This window comes from Myxocyprinus asiaticus, chromosome 48 (genome assembly GCF_019703515.2).
Source record: "Myxocyprinus asiaticus isolate MX2 ecotype Aquarium Trade chromosome 48, UBuf_Myxa_2, whole genome shotgun sequence".
Classification (NCBI taxonomy): domain Eukaryota; kingdom Metazoa; phylum Chordata; class Actinopteri; order Cypriniformes; family Catostomidae; genus Myxocyprinus; species Myxocyprinus asiaticus.
This window is the reverse complement of record NC_059391.1, coordinates 8824891-8843724: the sequence shown is the minus strand read 5'-3', so window position 1 is coordinate 8843724 and position 18834 is coordinate 8824891. Positions and strand designations below refer to the sequence as shown.

The window sequence follows — 18834 nt, the reverse complement described above, 5'->3', positions numbered from 1 at the left end:
ATAAAAATAAATATTTTTTAACCCTTTAAAACAACAGTATTAAAATACATCAAAATATTTGCAACAAGAGCTTAATCAAAAGACTTACGGGTAACTTTGCATTGTCTCCAGGTTTGGAAGGAGTGTAAACATTGAGGTAAAGACAGTCCTCGGATGAGTCTGGAATCTCCAGTTTCATAGACACATTAGCTAACAAGTCCACAATTACCTGCTTCTCCTGCAGACACCTGCGATAGACACCCAGAGTAAATCAAGTGTTGTTGTGGTGCGTAAAAGTTGCTTTCGCAGCAATGATGGTGTCTGTTTTCCCCCCAAGTTTCCATTATTAACAGGGTGATTATTGATTTATTCTTACATGAGTGGCTGCTGTGTGGCATCTCTCACTCCGCCCCATCTCTCTGCAGGTTGAGGTGGAGCCAGTCTCAGAGGGCCCACAGGTGGCTTGGCAAAAGGTATGCCCAGGTATGTATAGATCACTGTTTCCTTCCCTTGTGCAGTGATGTGTGCACCTTTCAGAGCTCCTGATTTAGTTTGCAGCACCAGTCCTGTATATAATCCATTTAAAAATGAAAGAGAGTATTGTGATACCCCAAATTACTAAAACAAATGCAAATAAAGCACCTATAATGTAAATGATCTTTAACTATAATGGTAGTTGATATACATTTCTGGTCTTATGAATTCAACATTCTTATCTATCAAAGTATCTTCTCAAACTTTAGAGAATTTTCTCTCTTAAAGAGCTTTTTTCTGAACATTACACGCAGTTGCAAACCGAGGTTCGTTTGTCTGCAAGTGCAACTACTAAAACAGACATTATAGTGTCACTTACCATCGTTTGCATTTGCTGTGCTTGGATAAGTCACTGCAGTCAGGATGCACGGTAAAAGCAAGGCCGATATCCTCATTGCCATGCCGTGTGTGTACAGTGCGAGTTCACTGCTTTCAACTGTATTTGTTCGTAAATGTTTGCAGGCTCAGTGAGTTATGTAATCTAGGTTTCAAAGAACCTTGAACTTCCCCTCTGTTTCTGGGGTTGCCAGATACTTTGTGATCATGCTTTGCCAAACGTAGCGCAAATGGGGATACTAATGAAAAGGACAATATTTGCACATGTGAAGAAGAAAAAAAAAAAAAAAAACTTTTAAAGAAACTTCTGGGCTTGCTTTCCAAACACAAAAACACAGAAAATACCAGTGACGTTTTCTCTGTTTTTTGTTTGTTCGCATTGAATGCAAATTTCCTGTATGCAGCATACATTATTTGTGGGTAATTTTGCTTACAGCCGTTCCTTGAAGCGTTTATAACCTGTAGAAACGTGTCAAATAATAATGAGTACTGTATATTGATGTTGAAATCCAGGTTCAGCTGAATTGTGCTCAGAGATGTTCATTACTACAGACTTTGCTGCCCCCTACTGATCTTCAGTGTAACTGCAGTTTACTCTTTTTTTTTTTTTTTTGGAGGGGGCTTTTTGTGTTGTTGCTAAATTGTATATAATAATAATAATACATGTATTATTATTTTTGAAACATTGTTTACAATATGCTTTACAGAGATAAAATTACACAGGTTTTAGAATTAAAATGATATATTTGCACACACAGTTGGGTTCACAAAGTCACCCTAACCCCCGGGGCTCTGTCAGAGAGCGCATCGTCCAGCTCGATCCAGGGGCAGAGCTGGGGTGGCCAGGTGGCCGTTACCAGCATGGACCGAAGCTTGGCCCCATTGGCCACCCCACTCGCAATTGCCATTTTGGTCTTTTTTTGTCTTGGGCACAATTTAGTTAGTCTTTCTACACCAACAACCACATCCCCCCCCTCCGACGATGTGCCACCACAGACTGATCGCTGGACACTGCCCGGCCCCCCCTGTGAAAAACTCCTGGCTCCGCCCCTGGCTCGATTGCTTTATTCCCTCCATCAAGGGGAGGCAGACGTAAGGGACTTAGTCTGCGACTTTCTGATCGTGGCAGATGGGCTGGACTTCAACAATGCTGCTCTCAAGGACATTTTCAACACCTGCCTCGAGGAGCCCCTCAGCACATGGGAGATGGGAAGGCTGGGGATTCTTACCTTCTGGGAATTCGTGGACTATGTGTTCCACCGTGAGTAACCCCCCTCCATGGGCAAACACCTCATGTTGACTGTCCCACCCTCCCACCCTTAACTAACCAAATTCCCAGTCATCCGATGACCCGTAAGCGCAGCCCAGCCTCAGTCTGCGGTGCAGCTCCCCTGGAGGCATTCTAATGCCCTGCAGCTTTCTTAGAGCCCTCTGCTTCATTTTGACATTGTAGGAGAAGGAAGAGGGGTAGGAGAGTTCTCACCTCGTACTTACCACGGAGGCCCTTCCCGTTGTGGGCCCACCTGGCCCTCTTCCCTCTGAGGTGCTTTCCGACCTCGTTCTTGACCTTGTAACCGCTCTAGTGCTGCCCTACTTCTTGCTCAACCTGTCCGCTGCAGCTCCCATGGAGAGACCTGCCCTGTCTCTGCTAAACGCCAGGAGGCCTTCCCTTCCCCAACAGCCATCACCATTCCTGACCTCTCGCCAGTGCCCGCCACCATTCCTGACCTCTCCCCAGCAGCTGACCACAAAACCTGTCCTCTCCCCAATGGCCACCACCAAGTTAGTCCCTTCCCCTGCGGTCACCGAATCAGTCCCTTTTCTTGTGGCTACCTGACCTCCGTTCCCTTCCTGGATCCATCTCCCCGACCGCTGGACCCCGCACCCTTCCTGGAGTCACCTCACTGGCAGCCCAATCCCGACCCCTTCCTGGAGTCACCCCATGGCCGCCCGACCCCGTCCCTTTCCTGGATCTTTCTTGGATGTATTTTTTTTGTTTGTTTGTTTTTTGTGGCTGGATCCTGACACCCTGTTTTGTTGTGTGTGAGCACATGGCTTTGTTTTTTTTGTTTTTTTTTGTGCTCTGTGTCAGCACTGTCTTGAGTGATAATCCCACCCCCTCTTTTGCCTTGTTACCAGTTCATCAGTTACACCTGCCTTCCCTCGTTACCCTCCTTGTTTGCTTCCTTATGTAATCTCTTTGTGTGTTTTTACCCTTCGGGGATCCTTTTTTTTTTTTTTTTTTTTAAGCCTTACAAATGAATGTAATTTTGTTGATCTCTTTCTCTAACCTGTCACTGAGACCACATTGAAAACTTAAAAGGATTTTGAAGAATTTAAAACTAAGAAGCATTACGGTGTCAAATGAATAAGAAATATTTACGATTCTTTTAACATTTAACATATTTCATTTGAAAACTTGATTGCGACATCTGACACTGCAGGTCCTGTGATTTTGTAAGTTATATATGGCTCATCATAACAGCAGCAACAAGCACTCACCCTGACATTCAAAATATCACATTATTGCGCCGGATCGCAATTTCGCTAGCTAAATAATATTACTTTGGTGACATTAAAATCTGAAGAATTCACAAAAAACAATGCTAAATACATCACAGAAATCTAAATGTTTAAATTGGCAAGGCATTACAGCACATAATTCAGTGACAGTAGGGCCACAGTTCTGCTGCAGAAATCAGTCTGTTTACCGAAATTCAAATCACTGCCCCTAGTGGCCGAAGCTGGAAGTGCTGTTGAACTATGTACTCATGAGAGCTCTAATTTCCGGGCGGAATATCCACAGGTTGTATTTTTAGTTGTAAATGATGTAGCGCATTCACTTTTACATTTTATTAACCGCAAGACTTAACGCAAACCCCAACTCGAAACCTAACCTGTGTGAGGGTGACCATTTTCATAGTCAGCTCTGACCAGTGAGAAGTCGTGGTTCAAGGTGGAGTTGAGGAAAAGGTGATATTACAACGAGCAATAACAAGGTGGAGAAAGTGAAGTTGTACCAGTACCATATCAGTACACCCTTAAAATGGGTTTGTAATGTACATAGAATGACTTGCACACATTTTCTTATATTTCTTGTATTGTTTTCTCTCGCCTTATTATTTATTTTTATTTTTAAAAAGTCATTTAGCATTTTAAAACACATTATATAAGGAAAGTAAGTGTGAAATTGGATCAATATCCCTCATTGACCCTTTGAGAAAATACAGAGGCCTATATTAAGGTTGTTTTGTTTTATTTAACCGGTTTCATTCATGTTTAAGTTTATGTGTCATTGAGAACTGGAGGCAACGTCAAGGTAGCATTGATCAAATACCTAGTGACCTGTACCACCTGGTATTATTTTCTTAGTTTAATGCTTGCTTCAGGAGCTTTTTAAGGAAAGTTAAACAGCCTCACAGATCATTAATGTCAATAAAGGGTTTGTTCACATGACTTAACCATTATTGTCACAAGAAAACGTGTGTATTATTTTCCATAATCGCAGCCAAGACAATCATCTACTTTTCTGGTTTGTACTGCAATCTGTCAGGTGAGTGGGAACTGAAAGTTTTGTAGGAACCTGAGGCATGACTGAGGTAATGGTAAGTTGAAAACATTTTCTAAACTGCATTTACATGACGTGAAGCAGTTTAGAAATAAGTCTAAAAGGTTATTGGTCTGTTAAAGAACTAACCGAACAAGGTGAAAACAAGACTTTGTAATTATTGTTGGAGGAACGAGACACAAATTTTATGGCACATGTTCGTGCTGCCCATTTTAAATGGCAATATTCTCTATGGCCACTGGGCGGCTTTATCTTTTGGAGCACTTGACATTCATATTCCGCAAACGTCAGGCGCAGCACAAGACGTCTCATCAGAATGCAGTTCACTTGCAGCTAACCTGAGCAAGTCTTCTCAAATGCACCTCTTGTCTTTAAAGCAGTGTTTCCACACAGGAAATCCAAATCTTTATGTTGCACACACAAGTCGTACCTCAAAACAGAGGACCGAACGTTCTGTCCTAGTTTGAGTGTCCACCAGTGGCTTACCTTTCCTTTGAAATCTTTTGATATGAGAAAACAGACTCAGAAAACTCTAGGCTTTTTAGCCTTACATAACAAAGATTTAGTTTACATATAACAAATTGCTTAAAGGATAGAACTTGACTAGCTATCTCTATAACTAATTCCTCAAGGTGGGTTTTCACAATAGTAAAAGTGTATGTAATTCAGTACAACCCATATGGCATCTGACTGACTGATTTGTCTGGTTACTTTCACCCTTGAATGTTGGTTGAAAAGTGATCTGCCTGGCTTTCCATTACCGACCCCATGATCCGTGTCTCTGCCTTATCTCTGAAGTCACTCATTTAACTAACAGTTAAAGTTCAGCCAAAAATGAAAATTCTTCATGTGGTTTCAAACCTTTGTTATTTTCATTCTTTTGTGGAACACAAAAGAAGGTATTTGGCAGAATGTCTAAGCTGCTCTTTTCCATACAATGATAACGGGTGGGGACTGGGTTTGCCAAGCTCCAAAAAGCACCATAAAAGTTTTGTGTTCCACAGAAGAAAGAAATCCATATGAATTTCAAACTGAAACTAGAAACCACTGAGAAAACTCAACTAAAGCTAATAGTCATGAGTGAAAACAAACAAAAACAAAACTAATTTGAAAGAACAAATTGAAAATGTTATAAAAATTTGGAATGACATGAGGGTGGGTAGAAGAAGAATGACAGAATTTTTTATTATTTGCAAAATGTCCGTTTAAGGATACATTACCCTCAGGTTCAACAGTTTAATGTCACTTTCAATAATAATGAGACAAACGTGATAAAAGTAAAAAAGAAAAAGGTTTTCAATTGCATTGCAGTTGCATTTATTTCTCACTTGGATTGGATCACATTCATAGCAGTATCACTACAATAAATGAGCACTACCATCCATTAACAACAATAACAAAGAATTAAACAACAGGACATTTATAACAATAAGGCAAAAAATTTAATCGACCTCATAACTACTAACAGCATTCATTCACAACATAATAATAACTTCACAATGTTAAAGGGTCAACTGTATACTATACTGTAAATATAGCATGAGAAAGGGAGAGAGTGGTACTCTAAAATAAGAGCTTCCCCTATTTAGTAATAATGTTCACAGACCATAAAACCACCTTAAGAGCTTTTTTTTTTTTTTTTTTTTTTTTTAGATTGTAATCACAACTGCACAGCTTTCACTAACAAAGTGTTGTCACTGCCTAATATAACAAATGTTATAGATATATATTTGTTTTCCTAGATATCTATAGCAAAGATGTCAGTATTGGTCCACCTTAGATGCTTTGTTCTTACTATAGTGTGTTATAAATTGCATTATAACAATTATACATTAATATAACTGCAATATATGATATTAGTATTGGAAGGTATTACAGTCATTTTTAGTAAATATTGTGTTAATACATCTGTATTTTATAAGACATTCGTATAAGTTGGAACCAATTTAGATTATAGGCTTATTATCATATTCAATGTTAGTTAGAAACAGCAGCTACCCTTCGATTTTCTCTTAAAGGCAGAGGTGATACAGAATAATATGTACCAAGCTTGGTAAATTTGTGATTGCACACAATGTTCGCAGCAGAGATCATTTAAGAAGGTGTATTTAAAAAACATCAACAACAACAAAAAGAACAAAATAGAAAGGAAATGAATGATTTGTGAAAAGCATCACTAATATTCAACCAAGTGTGTCTTTTATGCAGTATTTCAAAATCTCATGTCTGAACACTTAAATCTTCCACTCTCTAGGTGATGTTCCATAGCTCCATTCCAAAACCTGATGAGGATCTGCATCTTGTGATGCAAGAGGACAGAAGTACAACTCAAATTCTTCATCTTTGAGAACTTCATTCACAGGGTGCTAAAATGTATTGCACACCACTGTAAGGCCGGAAACATACTCTACGCAGATATGCAGATGCTAATGCTTGGCCAATACGAGCAGTCTTTTTGTATACTTAACATGAGATCTTGCTTTGCTCTAGTGGTAAAAAACCGCTACAAGGAGGCGATAGTTACCTTCAAATGTCTGTGCCAATAAACAGAAGTGTTATTATTCAGGTAAATAAACTTGCTTTAAATGTATTCACAGTCTAACTAACTTTAACTTACTTGTTTTTGTTAAAGTTAGCGAAAACTGTAGAAGACGACAAATGCCCACTATAGCACCTTTAGCGGCAATGCCGAGAATGCAATGCATACTTGCACTGTGTAATGACTTTCAGCCATGTTAGAACGGAACAATGCATAAAATCAAGCTTTCTGCAAATTCACGTCCTTACATGGAGTAGGTTTTGAGCCAAAGCTCAAAGAGACAGTATAAGAAAAGGAACATAGAGATAAAATGGAAAAGTGCACATACCTACATCCCTCAACAGTGTGCTTTAAACCAAGTGGATTATTCCTGGGACAGCTATACCTAAACATGGTCATCAATACAGACCCCACAGAACTCCCAGCATTCTGTTTCATATCACATGACACAACACAAAAGCATCAACTGCCTGAAACAATTACACACATTGCCATCTGAATAAGGTCACCAGCTCAAGCAAAGCCAGATGGAAACTTCTCAAAAGACAGTATTTGAATGAATGAATGAATGAATGTTACATTTATATAGGGCTTTTCTAACACTACACTCAAAGTGCTTTACACAGTGAACAGAGTACTCTTCTCAACCACCACCAGTGTGCAGCATCACCTGGATGATGTGTCGGCATGACCGCCAGTACGCTCACCACACATCAGCTATTGGTGGAGAGGAGGAGTTATAGGTATAGAGTTATAGAGCCAATTAGTGGATGGGGATTATTAGGAGGCCATGATTGAGAAGGGCCAATGGGGGGAATTTAGCCAGGACACCGGGGTTACACGCCTACTCTTTACAAGAAGTGCTCTAGGATTTTTAATGACCACAGAGTGTCAGGACCTATTTCTGTGATGGACACAGAAGGCACCGGTTCTCCTCTTTGGCGTTTGCGTTTACACAAAAAAGGAGGAAACATAGGGAGGTTGTGTATAATTGTGTCGAATTCCAACCATCTGGAAGGTGACAGCAGGTTGTGAACAAAGAAGAAAATAAATGTTAAGCACAGAATAGGAGGAACAACATTGTGACGGTTGTACTATATGCTGAATCTCACAAAACCTGTCAATTACATGCATGTCCAGGTTATGCTTTACCCCCCAAAAAACAAAAATAAGAAATTGTATTTTGCTTAAAGAAAATTAAGCCTATTTTAGGTCCATTGATATTTTTTTGCACTGTGACATTTTTAATGACAACTAAGCACATTTTTAACCCTAATTCTCATTACTTTAAATAAATGTTCCGGGTTCGATGCAAGTTAAGCTCAATTGACAGCATTTGTAGCATAATGTTGATTACCACAAACATTTATTTTAACTTGTCCCACCACTGAGAATTAAAAAAAAAAATAAAAAATAAAAAAAAAACTCACTGCAAAAAACATTGATGATCCTAAAAGTAGGCTGTATTTCCTTGAAAAAATTAAATAAATAAAAAATTCTATTGATTTTGGAATGAAATGCAACCTGGATATGTTTTCGTGAGATTCATCTGCCCAATCATAACTTCTGAAGCAATAAAAAAAAAAATAAGACAATGCAAGAAGCAACTATGACTTCCCTTATATTTTGCTAAAAACGCTTTGTCATCCCCCCAGACCTTCACAACACTTTACCGATTTGTAGCACAATGGTCGCTTAATAGTTCATGTGTGAACACGACCCGTTCGAAGATACTGGTAAATTTAGCACTGGCTATTTCCCTGAATGAGAAGTTGTAACATTACCTGAAAAGTTCAGTTTTGATGCCATGTGTGAACAGAGTCGTAAGATAAAAAGTTTGAGCACGTACACGGTCAGGACGCGCTGACGTAAAACGGAGATGATTTCGTTACACTTGAGTCAAAAACTTCCATCAAATTGGACAGATGGTGAAATTGTTCCATCAAGTTGGAGGATATATATATATATATATATTAAAAAAAAGAGGAAATCTTGTATTGTATGATGTTCCGCAACTCAAATATGAAGCCATACGGTGAGCAGCCAATGGAAATCGACCATGTGCAGCCATGACCCTGGACCACAAAGAAATGGAGATTTCAAGTGTTCAAAGTGGAGAAAACCTTTTAAAGCCACCCTCCTCCAACTCACAAGTGGATGAAGAAATTTTTCGACTGATAAAATAACTAACTACATCTCAGAGTTTAATGGCATTTTGTTGCGGATGTGTGAATGGGCACAAAACAGAAAAAAAGACAGAAATTGTTGCATGCGTGAATAGCAGATGTGGTGCCTTTACCAGTAAAGGTAATCAAACAGTTTTACAGCAATTTACCAGGTTGCATGTGTGAAAGGGGCTAATGACTTTGAAAAGACATACTGTTGTGATGACCTTGCAAATCACGAATGCTCTTTTGACAAAGCTGAAATGTTTTGCTGACAGTGTGACCCCTGAAAAGGGAACCTATGAAACTTGGCATTAAGCAAATGTACTAAAATAGCTGTGCTGTTTTTCGAGTGCTCAGTGCTTGAGCTAAGTGTGTGCGTGATGACAGCGACAGTGGCAATTATGTGCTCAACGGTACAGCGGACACAATAGACTTTAACCGTAACTTTATATACCTTTAAAGATATACCTTAACTTCATATCTTGCAATTGTGACTATTTCTCATATTTGAAAAGGAATTACACATTAATTGAATATTTTATCTTTGAATTGTGATAAGAGGGGATATCCAGAGAGGCCGGAGCCCCGGAACCTTGCAGGACCGTAATCTGTCCTTCAATTTTACATAAGAATGGTTTTACGAACATTTACATAGAAACTTCATTCTATGTCTCATAAGGCCCATTGAATGGATAGAACTTCTATCCCTCATTGCCTATTTTCATTCTCAGCAAATATGTTATCTATCCTTACTAATGTCCATTAAAATGACACACTTGTTCGATGTGTCGCCAACTCAGCCACGAACACTACTTTCCCGCATGCCACGGCCAGGTGGTGGGCAGCGTATCACTTCAACGAATGCCCACTCTCGAACGTCTGGCTGTGTTTGCATTTGAAACTCATTTCCACTCACACCTAAGGGCATAGCAGCTGAGTACATATCAGACCTGGCAGAACATTCCATTGTGGCAAATTTTTTCCCTCATTCAGTATCAGTCAAAGATCAGGTGATGATCCCTTATTGAGATTTATGGAAAATAATGGTGTAATTTCTTATGTTTATCTTTTGATTTTGGTGTGAAATATGACCTGGACATGCTTTCGTAAGTTTCACCAAAATACACAATCCGGCTTGTAAAACACATTACCAAATGAGAGAGAGGAATGCTGTACTGTAAAATATTTACAAGGTGAGAAATCTTCACAGAAAATGCTGTGAAATGTACACACGTTTTCAGATGAAGGAATAGATGTTAATGTGATGATAAAGGAATGTGAAACAAAAAAAAAAAACACAAAAAACTGCACTAGCTTTTCTCTCTAGTTAAAAAATAATACCAGCTAATCCAAAGATCAGGATTAACGCAGATGTTAATTCGCCCATCATGGGACTTTCCCTTGAGTAAGACATTTCTCACTGGCAACAGAAATGAAAGTAGTTGGAAGCTTACATTACACCCTCTTTAAAAACAATATCTGGCACTGTACATACAAAATAAACAGTACAACTAGTACTTCTTTGCTGTTTCCTTGTGGTAGATGTACTGAGCAGTGCTGTTGGCTGGGCAGAAACATAAGAAAAAGATAACAGACACTGTTGTTGAATTGCCTCCGAGATAGTGACCTCCCTCCCTTTCACAAGGGTTTTGACTTGTTTTCATATCAGTTTTGGTCATGTATCACATCTTAACAAAACATTTGGGCTTTAACTACTCTAGAGACAGCTCCACCACTGCATGCATTCAATTAGGCGTAATGGATATTTCAAGCAAGACAACGTCTCCAGCACATGAGAGTGTATGGAGGCATAGATGTTTGTGTATGAACTCAGCGTTATGAAACAAAATTAAATCAACACTATGAAATGTGTCAATGACACAGGATAAACATCAAGGTATACACACAATACTACAACAAAGTCCTGTCCATTGATTTTCAGTACAGCAGCACTAAGTACACTAAAATATCAGCTTTCGTATGAAATGGTTGTCATGCTGCTCTCTGAATACGTCTGGTAAATATAAAGTGAGATGGGGAAACCAGCCCCCTAAGAAAAATTTGAACCACCTTATATTGTTTGCTGGTCTATTCTGCAGGCCCGAAAGGTTCCTGACCTGCTTCTTTGGGAAGGGCTGGGGGTCATGTCTAGAAGGGAACCATCAGGCTGGTACAGTCGTGCAAGATTTGCATATGCTGTTACTAAGGTTAGGGTTAAGGTTAGGGGTAAGGGCAAGTCAAGGATTTCTGTGGTAGGATTTGTCCAAAAAACACAATAAACCCCAAGTATTAATGTTGCATGTGACTCTTGCGAGACTTTTACTTGCCCCAATGGTTCCCTTCTAGACAGGACCAGGGTTAGGGAAAATTTTCTCTCTAAACCAGAATTTCAATTATAAAGCATTGTAACAGTGTTACAACAAACACTTCTCTTTCTTTCCTTTCTCAATACCACAATGATAATGACACTATATCGCCAAAATTATGTGGACATGCTATTCTGATTAATGGGTTTGGCTATTTCAGCAACACCATTACTAACAGGTGCATAAAATCAAGCATACAGCCATGCAATCACCTGTGACAAACATTTTCAACAGAATGGGCCATACCAAAGAGCTGTCATAGGACCAGTAAAATGGTTTCGAGCAGTGGATCCTAAACCTCTACCTGGAGGCTCCCCAACACTACACATTTTGGATATCTCCCTAATCAATCACACCTTATTCAACTCATCAGCTCATTAGTGGAGACTCCAAGACCTGAACTGGGTGTGTCAGAAAATGGAGATATACAAAATGTGCAGTGTTGGGGGGCCTCCAGGAACAGGGTTGGGAACCACTGGTCTAGAGAGTCTGGTGCGGATGAACTTGACTGGTGTGCGCAAAGACCAGACCTGAACCCAATTAAATACCGCTGAAATTAATTGAAACGTTGATTGTATGCCAGATCCAATCGCCCAACATCAGTGCTTGACCTCCCTGATGCTCTTGTGTCTGAATGGGAGCAAATCCAAACAGCCATGTTCCAACATCAAGTAGAAACCCTTCCCAGAAGAGTGGAAGCTGTTACAGTTGCAAATAGAGGACCAACTCCCTATTAAAGCCAATGGTTTTGAAATTAAATGTTCATCTAGGACAAATGGGTGTGGTGTTCTGGTGTCCACATACTTTTGGCCATGTAGTATACTACAAGAGGAAACTTAGAAACAAAAGTGATATACTAACACTGAGGAATTATGGGATAAGGCCTGACTGAGCAAAGATGTTAATGACCAGGACTGTCCAACCTTGTGTGACCAATCAGAGTGATCTTACACCATCTTAAATGGGTGGATCCTCAACTATACCCAATATATCTCAGTCATGATCAGACAGGGGGAACTGCAGATGGACCAGGGGTTTCAGGAAGTGGGATCTGAACCTTTGCAGCTGCTGTCAACGGTACATCAATGGGGGAAGGTTGGTTAAGGTGCAATTGCTCAGGCTCTTTTCCAAGACACATCGGCATCTTGGCATTCCACAGCTGACAGCGCAATCAACATCTGTGCCGCGTAGTAGGTGGCCATTATGATGGCTCGGGAGTGGGGCACAGGGAAGCAGAACTTGTTGACGGCAATGGTGAGGTCAGACACCATGAAGAGGACAGCTCCAAGACAGGCAGACAGTTTCGTCCAGGTCCAGAGGTAATTGGCCACCTGGACACCAGCAATGGCCCTCCAACCCATGAACCCGATGAGAGCGATGTAAACGGCCACCAGGTAGGTGAAGGGACCAGAGAGGTAGGGGTAAAGAAGGGTGTAGCTGAGGCCTGAAGCGACAGCAATGACCAAACCTGCTCTCAAGTTGAGGGGCTTCATCCCAAAAGCCGAAGAGTAGAGAATGTGTGTGATGGCAAACATTAGCAGCCCTGATAACAGCAAATACACAATAATCATGAGAATTTGAAATTAAAAACATCAACAGACAATTAATCTCAAGTATTAATAGCCTTTGTACAGAATATACTAGGAAACATTTCTGTGTTGGTACCATAACAGTGATGTTTGTTCCAATAGGTTGTGGAAAACTTTTAACTTTTGAATATCTCCCTGGTTCCCATGGGGATCTTCAGGCAGAATATTTTGTTCCTACCCTCAACCCTGTCCTGAAAAGCCTCATTCAACCTCTACACTACTTTTTCAGAACAAGAGCTGTTCAATCAGGCATGGGAGCTCAGGGTTGAACCATAAACCATGTTGCATGGAGCAAGAGATATCAAATTTAAAGGAACAATTCACCCGAAAAGGAAAATTATGTCATAATTTACTCACTTTCATATTGTTTCAAACCCATATTCGTTTTGTTTTTTCATGGATCACAAACGGAAATATTTGGCAAAATGTCCAGGCCAATAATTTTTCATCCAACAAAAGCTTATAGTTACCATTGGTTGTGAAACTCCAAAAAGGACAACAACTTTACATTAATGTACCATAGTACTGGTACCAAAGTAGAGCATACGACTTGTGCGCTTCATTCGAAGTCTTCTGATGTCATATGATAGCTTTGTGCAAGAAATGGACCCAAATTTAAGTCAGTTTTCGCTGAAAATCTTCCCTTCCCCAATCTTGCATTAAAATCTGGTGCAATTGTTGCTTTCATTATAAGGAAAAGAGAGAGGGTGAATATTGGGTTAATTTTGTGTGAATTATTCCTTTAACTGAGAAATCACACATACAGCTTTCAAATAATTGGCATGAACTTCTGAAATCAGCTTTTGCAAGTGCAATTAAAGTCAAACGAAAGGATGTTAAAAGTATTATTTGAGTTCCATAGTTTGCCTTTCTTGACCTGCTTTACCTTCCAAATAATTTATTAATCAAGAAATTAAGTTCTTAATTCTATTCTAATCAAACCAGAGCAACACAAATGAATGAACTCACCATGACAAAAGTAGCCTTGCTCTTGCCAGATGAGAAATGCATCACCCAAAGCTGAAAAAATAAGTCCTGCCAGGATTTTCCTGGCACTGGAGTGGGCACCTAAAAAGCTGATGCCATGCGCTAGCAGAAAAACCCAGAGACAGAAGATGGGCAGGCATTTGATAAGGGCACTGAACCAGGACGGGCTCGAGGTGGGCAGCCACAAAACGAAGTAGACACAAGTGGCTTTGAAGAATGGCACAAGCTTTGGACCCTCGCTCTTGACCTGTTGATCAAAAGAGGGATTTTAGTTTTATTATCAGGAAAGCACACACCATAATTTCAGGAGGTGATAGAAATACTTATGAAACTCTTAAGTGTCAAAGTAGTTGAAATGTGATCCATGTTTCCAGCAAGGTGAGTGTGAGATACACTAAACTGTCAAAAGTATGAGGACACCTTCAGGCCATTACCTCATGTGTAATCATATAAGGAAGTTTTCAAAGAGGAGTCATATTTCTTCTAAATTCTTGTAAACAAATTTCTTTCTAACTGTTCTATGTAGAACTAGATTTTTTTTTTTTTAAGAAAATGGTCTGTGTAAATATTGCGACCATGACGATAGGATGTTGTGGGTTGTCTAGGGTGTTTTGGCTGATATCTAAGTTGCTGCTATGCAGTTGCTAGGGTGTTGCTGCCCAAGTCAAAAGAGCTCACCTGCAAGTCTCTATGATATTCTGGCCTACAGATATGGTTCTAAGTGTAAGGTGTTGTGAGTGTGGTGAGTGGTTCTCAGCTTGTTGCTGTGTGGTTGCTAGGGTGTTCTGGGTGGTTGCTAGGGTACTGCTATGAGGTTGCTAGAGTATTCTGGTGGTTTCTAGTGTATTACTACTGGGTCAAGTCAAAAGAGCCCACACCTGGGGGCCTGGGTAGCTCAGTGGTCAAATACGCTGGCTACCACCCCTGGAGTTCGCTAGCTCGCTAGTTCGAATCCCAGGGCGTGCTGAGTGACTCCAGCCAGGTCTCCTAAGCAACCAAATTGGCCTGGTTGCTAGGGAGGGTAGAGTCACATGGGGTAAACTCCTTGTGGTCACCATAATGTGGTTCATTCTCGGTGGGGCGCGTGGTGAGTTGGGTCACGTTTGCCAGAGTGAATGCTTGAAGCCTCCACACGCGCTATGTCTCTGTGGCAACGCGCTCAACAAGTCACATGATAAGATGTGCAGGTTGATGGTCTCAGACAGGGAGGCAACTGGGATTCTTCCTCCGCCACCCGGACTGAGGCGAATCACTACGCGACCACGAGGACTTGGAAGCACATTGGGAATTGGGCATTCCAAATTGGGAGAAAAAGGGGAAAAATCCAAAAAAACAAAACAAAAAAAAAACAAAAGAGCCCATGATCTCTATGATCTTCTACTCCCTAAATATGCCTGAGTGTTAAGGGTTCTAAGTGGTTTTCAAAGCATTGCTATGCGGTTGCTAGGGTGCTCTAAATGGTTGTTAGCACGTTGCTATGCAGTTGCTAGGGTGTTTTGAGTGTTGTTTCATGCGTTGCTATATGAGGCTGTTCAAAATGGATTTTAGCATGTTGCTATGCAGTTTCTAGGGTGTTGTGAGTGGTTGTTAGGATGTTGCTCTGTGGTTGCTAGGGTGTTAATGCTTACTGGACTAAGTCAAAAGAGCCCGACTTAAATAGTAATTTCTCTTGTTTAGGTCCTGATACTCTTCTTAGTCTATGCCAGTTGGTCTTGGATTATTCTTGGAATTTACAGTTTGATTCTTTGACTGTGGGGGAAGTGGAAAAATCTATTGTTAGCAAGTGTAAACTTTAATCAGATTCTGGTGTACCCCTGCAGTCTGAGAAAGGTCACGCTGAAATACAGAGACACTTTGAAACAAGTGCATATGACTCCTTCGGTTGATGCAAGGAGATGTAGTGAAAATGGGGGGTGAATGACAGTTTGTTGTTGTGAAAGGGTTATCTATTAACTATCACCATTGTGCTAGGGGAACTGTCCCTTCAATAATTGTACATTAAGTCGCTTTGGAAAGATGTGTCCAGTAAAAGACAAATTAACTTAAAATAGGGCCATAACGATGTTATGTCATGTTATCCAAACATAAAATTCCATAGATTTATTGAAAATTTGGTATAACAATTCAGAATATACAGATAATTGAATTAATAGGGGAAACTGGGGCTAATTATCACAATTTTTACTCTAGTCAATATGTCCTGGGCTACACACACACACAAAAAAAAGCTATTAAGCATTTTCAGTGTTATTTCCCCTACCACAAAATGGGGTAAGTTGTCACAATAGGAACCTTACCTAATTTATAATCTTTTTAATGTCTTTTCAGCACAATTTAAGCAGTAAAACAATTATAAATCATAAAACTACGAAGTAGCTTTCTTTCACAAAAAGTTTCACAATAGTTTGCATTCCCTCACAATTATTTTGGATTCACTCACAATATCTTTATCCATTCCTTGTGAAAATTAAAAACAGTAAATATGGTATTTGTAGTAAAACCTTAGTAACCACAAAATGTACCATGGTTTTAGTAATCACATTTTAACTATGTAATTCATAGTAGAACTGGGAGTTTGAAACCAACATCCAAACCTACAGCTAGAGAAAACAAGAATTTGCACCACTACTCTTGGTCTCCCTTATAACTGTCTTATATATTTATAATAAATTAAATATATTTAACAAGTTGGACATTATGTATTAAAAAGAAAAGAAAAAATCATAAGAATGCTACAATAACACTGTATGAAGTGCTGTATCTCCTCTCCATTGCTAATGTGTTACAATTCCCCATCATCAAAATTTGAGGACATTAGAAATGAAAAAGAGATGCAGAGAAACTGCATGAACAGGGATATTTGGCTCTCTCTCAATGCCATAATACGTGTGACTGAATGAAAGAGGAATAAAGGTTTGCCAAGAGTGTTTCCGCTCCATATAAGCCCTTTGAAAAGCAGTTGAAAGCACAGAAAATGGGGAAATAAATACTGAGAATACAGCCAACATTGCAGCCTATATTCTACACATGCACAGATCCGATATGAATTATCGATCAATAAACTGCACAATTCATGACCACAAAGCACATGGTTAGTAGAGGTAAACATGAACATGCTGTCCATGATCACGTGCTCATTGTTAGTCCCAAGATACCAGACTGAAGGATGCATGCTCAAAATGTATCAATATAACATATATCGTGAATTCAGTTGTGTACATTGTTGCTTTAAACAGCAAAACAGGGTAAAGACTATGTATAGGCAACATTTAACATCTGTTCATCACACATAAACTTAGAATATATGGTTAGTTGATCCATACGATGCATGAACGATAATCGAGATTATCACTTCATAAACGTAAGAAACCATACGCTATGCATATTACAATTTAGCTAATATTACATCTACAGTGTATAAAGTGATCATCTCTGTTGTATTTTTATGGATGTTTTGATGTAAACATTTAATTGAAAGGCCACCGACTTACCACAGTGACAGGGGAAACCATCTTGTCTTCTGTTTGTCTTTGTTAGAGGAAATACGACCAGATGAGCCGTCGATAGAACAGCACGCGGCAGTATTTACGTCCCTTTGTACGTGAGATTTGTTTTCGTCTTGTGGTTGAGACAGGCCATCATCAGGGGAGGAGAGAAATCTGCGGTGGTGTGGGCGGAGCCTATGCTTCAACATATTGTGACGTAACGACACGCCCCGTCCTATCAGAACGCGGGACAGTATTTATATTACAACGAGCCTCAGCAAATGTGGATTTACATGCAGCACATTTATCATATTTCGTGTTTATGATGCTCTATCCTTATATGTCGAGATGGAATTATGATACATAATGAGTTTAAATGAGGTAAAAATCCAGGATTTTAATGAAAACGAGATTTAGATGAATAAAGGAACAGATCGCCGAACTTTTGAATGGATCTGTATCGCCACCTTTTGGCGAGAAAAATATTGATTTTGAGAATATATATATATATATATATATATATATATATATATATATATATATTGCAAGTTATGTCTACAATAAATACTCATGATGTAAGGGGGGGGGGACATGTCGAGCAAGAGCCTTACTAGAAGAGGGTAATTGTTCTTTATATATGGAAATATTTTATTTTATTTTTTTTACTAAAAAAAATCTGTTTATTTATTATTATAAGTAAAACACATTATATATATTTTTCCCCCATGTAATATATTGTTAGTTAATTTAGTTTGTAATTTTAAAATCCCATTTGCTCTATAATATTTCTTGTCTCAAGTAAGTTTGACAAATAGAAAATATTAATTAAAAAACGTGTTTTCCGCAATGAATATCATGAAACTAGTTTGCCTTTATTTTGGAATTGCATTAATTCAGTTACATTGTGGCGTAATGTACAGATATGTATTAATGAAAACATTCAGTGTTCATCACCTTTTTTGATGTTGTGTGGAAATTTGCATTTTGGCTTCACTGATTATCCAAAAGAAGATGAAAAATATTTTTATATAATTAACGCTACTGTGATTCTAACCAAAGTTCATATGCATAAATGCTAATTTATTATTATTTTAAAAAGTGGATTTATTGAAGCAAGTCTGTATATTGACAATAAAATATACTTTTTAAAATTAAAAATCTATTCAGCCTTTACGTATTTGCAAGCTTTATAATGTATTTATTTTAATTAGATATGCACCCTTTTTACCTTTATTTGTTTTCTATATTATAACCTTCCCTTCTCGCTTTTATTTTTTATTTTA

General features: G+C 39.1%; 2 protein-coding genes across 2 annotated transcripts in view; both read right to left on the bottom strand.

Moving 5' to 3' along the window:
- LOC127437090 (fatty acyl-CoA hydrolase precursor, medium chain-like) overlaps positions 1 to 996 on the bottom strand; it is a 32435-nt gene extending 31439 nt beyond the window's left edge. The window contains exons 1-3 of the mRNA XM_051691744.1: positions 833 to 996; positions 356 to 545; positions 89 to 227 (exon numbers count right to left, since the gene is read on the bottom strand). Coding sequence (XP_051547704.1) covers positions 89 to 227; positions 356 to 545; positions 833 to 914 — 411 coding nt within the window. The 5' untranslated portion in view covers positions 915 to 996. The remainder of the gene's footprint in view (positions 1 to 88; positions 228 to 355; positions 546 to 832) is intronic.
- A 4589-nt stretch (positions 997 to 5585) lies between these two features.
- LOC127437093 (lysoplasmalogenase-like protein TMEM86A) lies at positions 5586 to 17702 on the bottom strand. Its single transcript, XM_051691755.1, has 3 exons — positions 17558 to 17702; positions 14049 to 14313; positions 5586 to 13033 (listed from the first exon to the last, which is right to left on the bottom strand). The coding sequence occupies exons 1-3, from the start codon at positions 17576 to 17578 to the stop codon at positions 12606 to 12608; spliced, it is 714 nt and encodes a 237-aa protein (XP_051547715.1). The 5' UTR covers positions 17579 to 17702; the 3' UTR covers positions 5586 to 12605.
- Positions 17703 to 18834: the final 1132 nt, after the last annotated feature.

Bases quoted from the DNA above. Each gene is read 5' to 3' on its own strand.
- LOC127437093 (XM_051691755.1), bottom strand. From the start codon at position 17,578: ATGGTTTCCCCTGTCACTGTG. The intron at 14,314-17,557 runs GTAAGTCGGTGG...TTTGATCAACAG, and splicing joins TGGTTTCCCCTGTCACTGTG to GTCAAGAGCGAGGGTCCAAA. The intron at 13,034-14,048 runs GTGAGTTCATTC...TGCTGTTATCAG, and splicing joins GCAAGGCTACTTTTGTCATG to GGCTGCTAATGTTTGCCATC.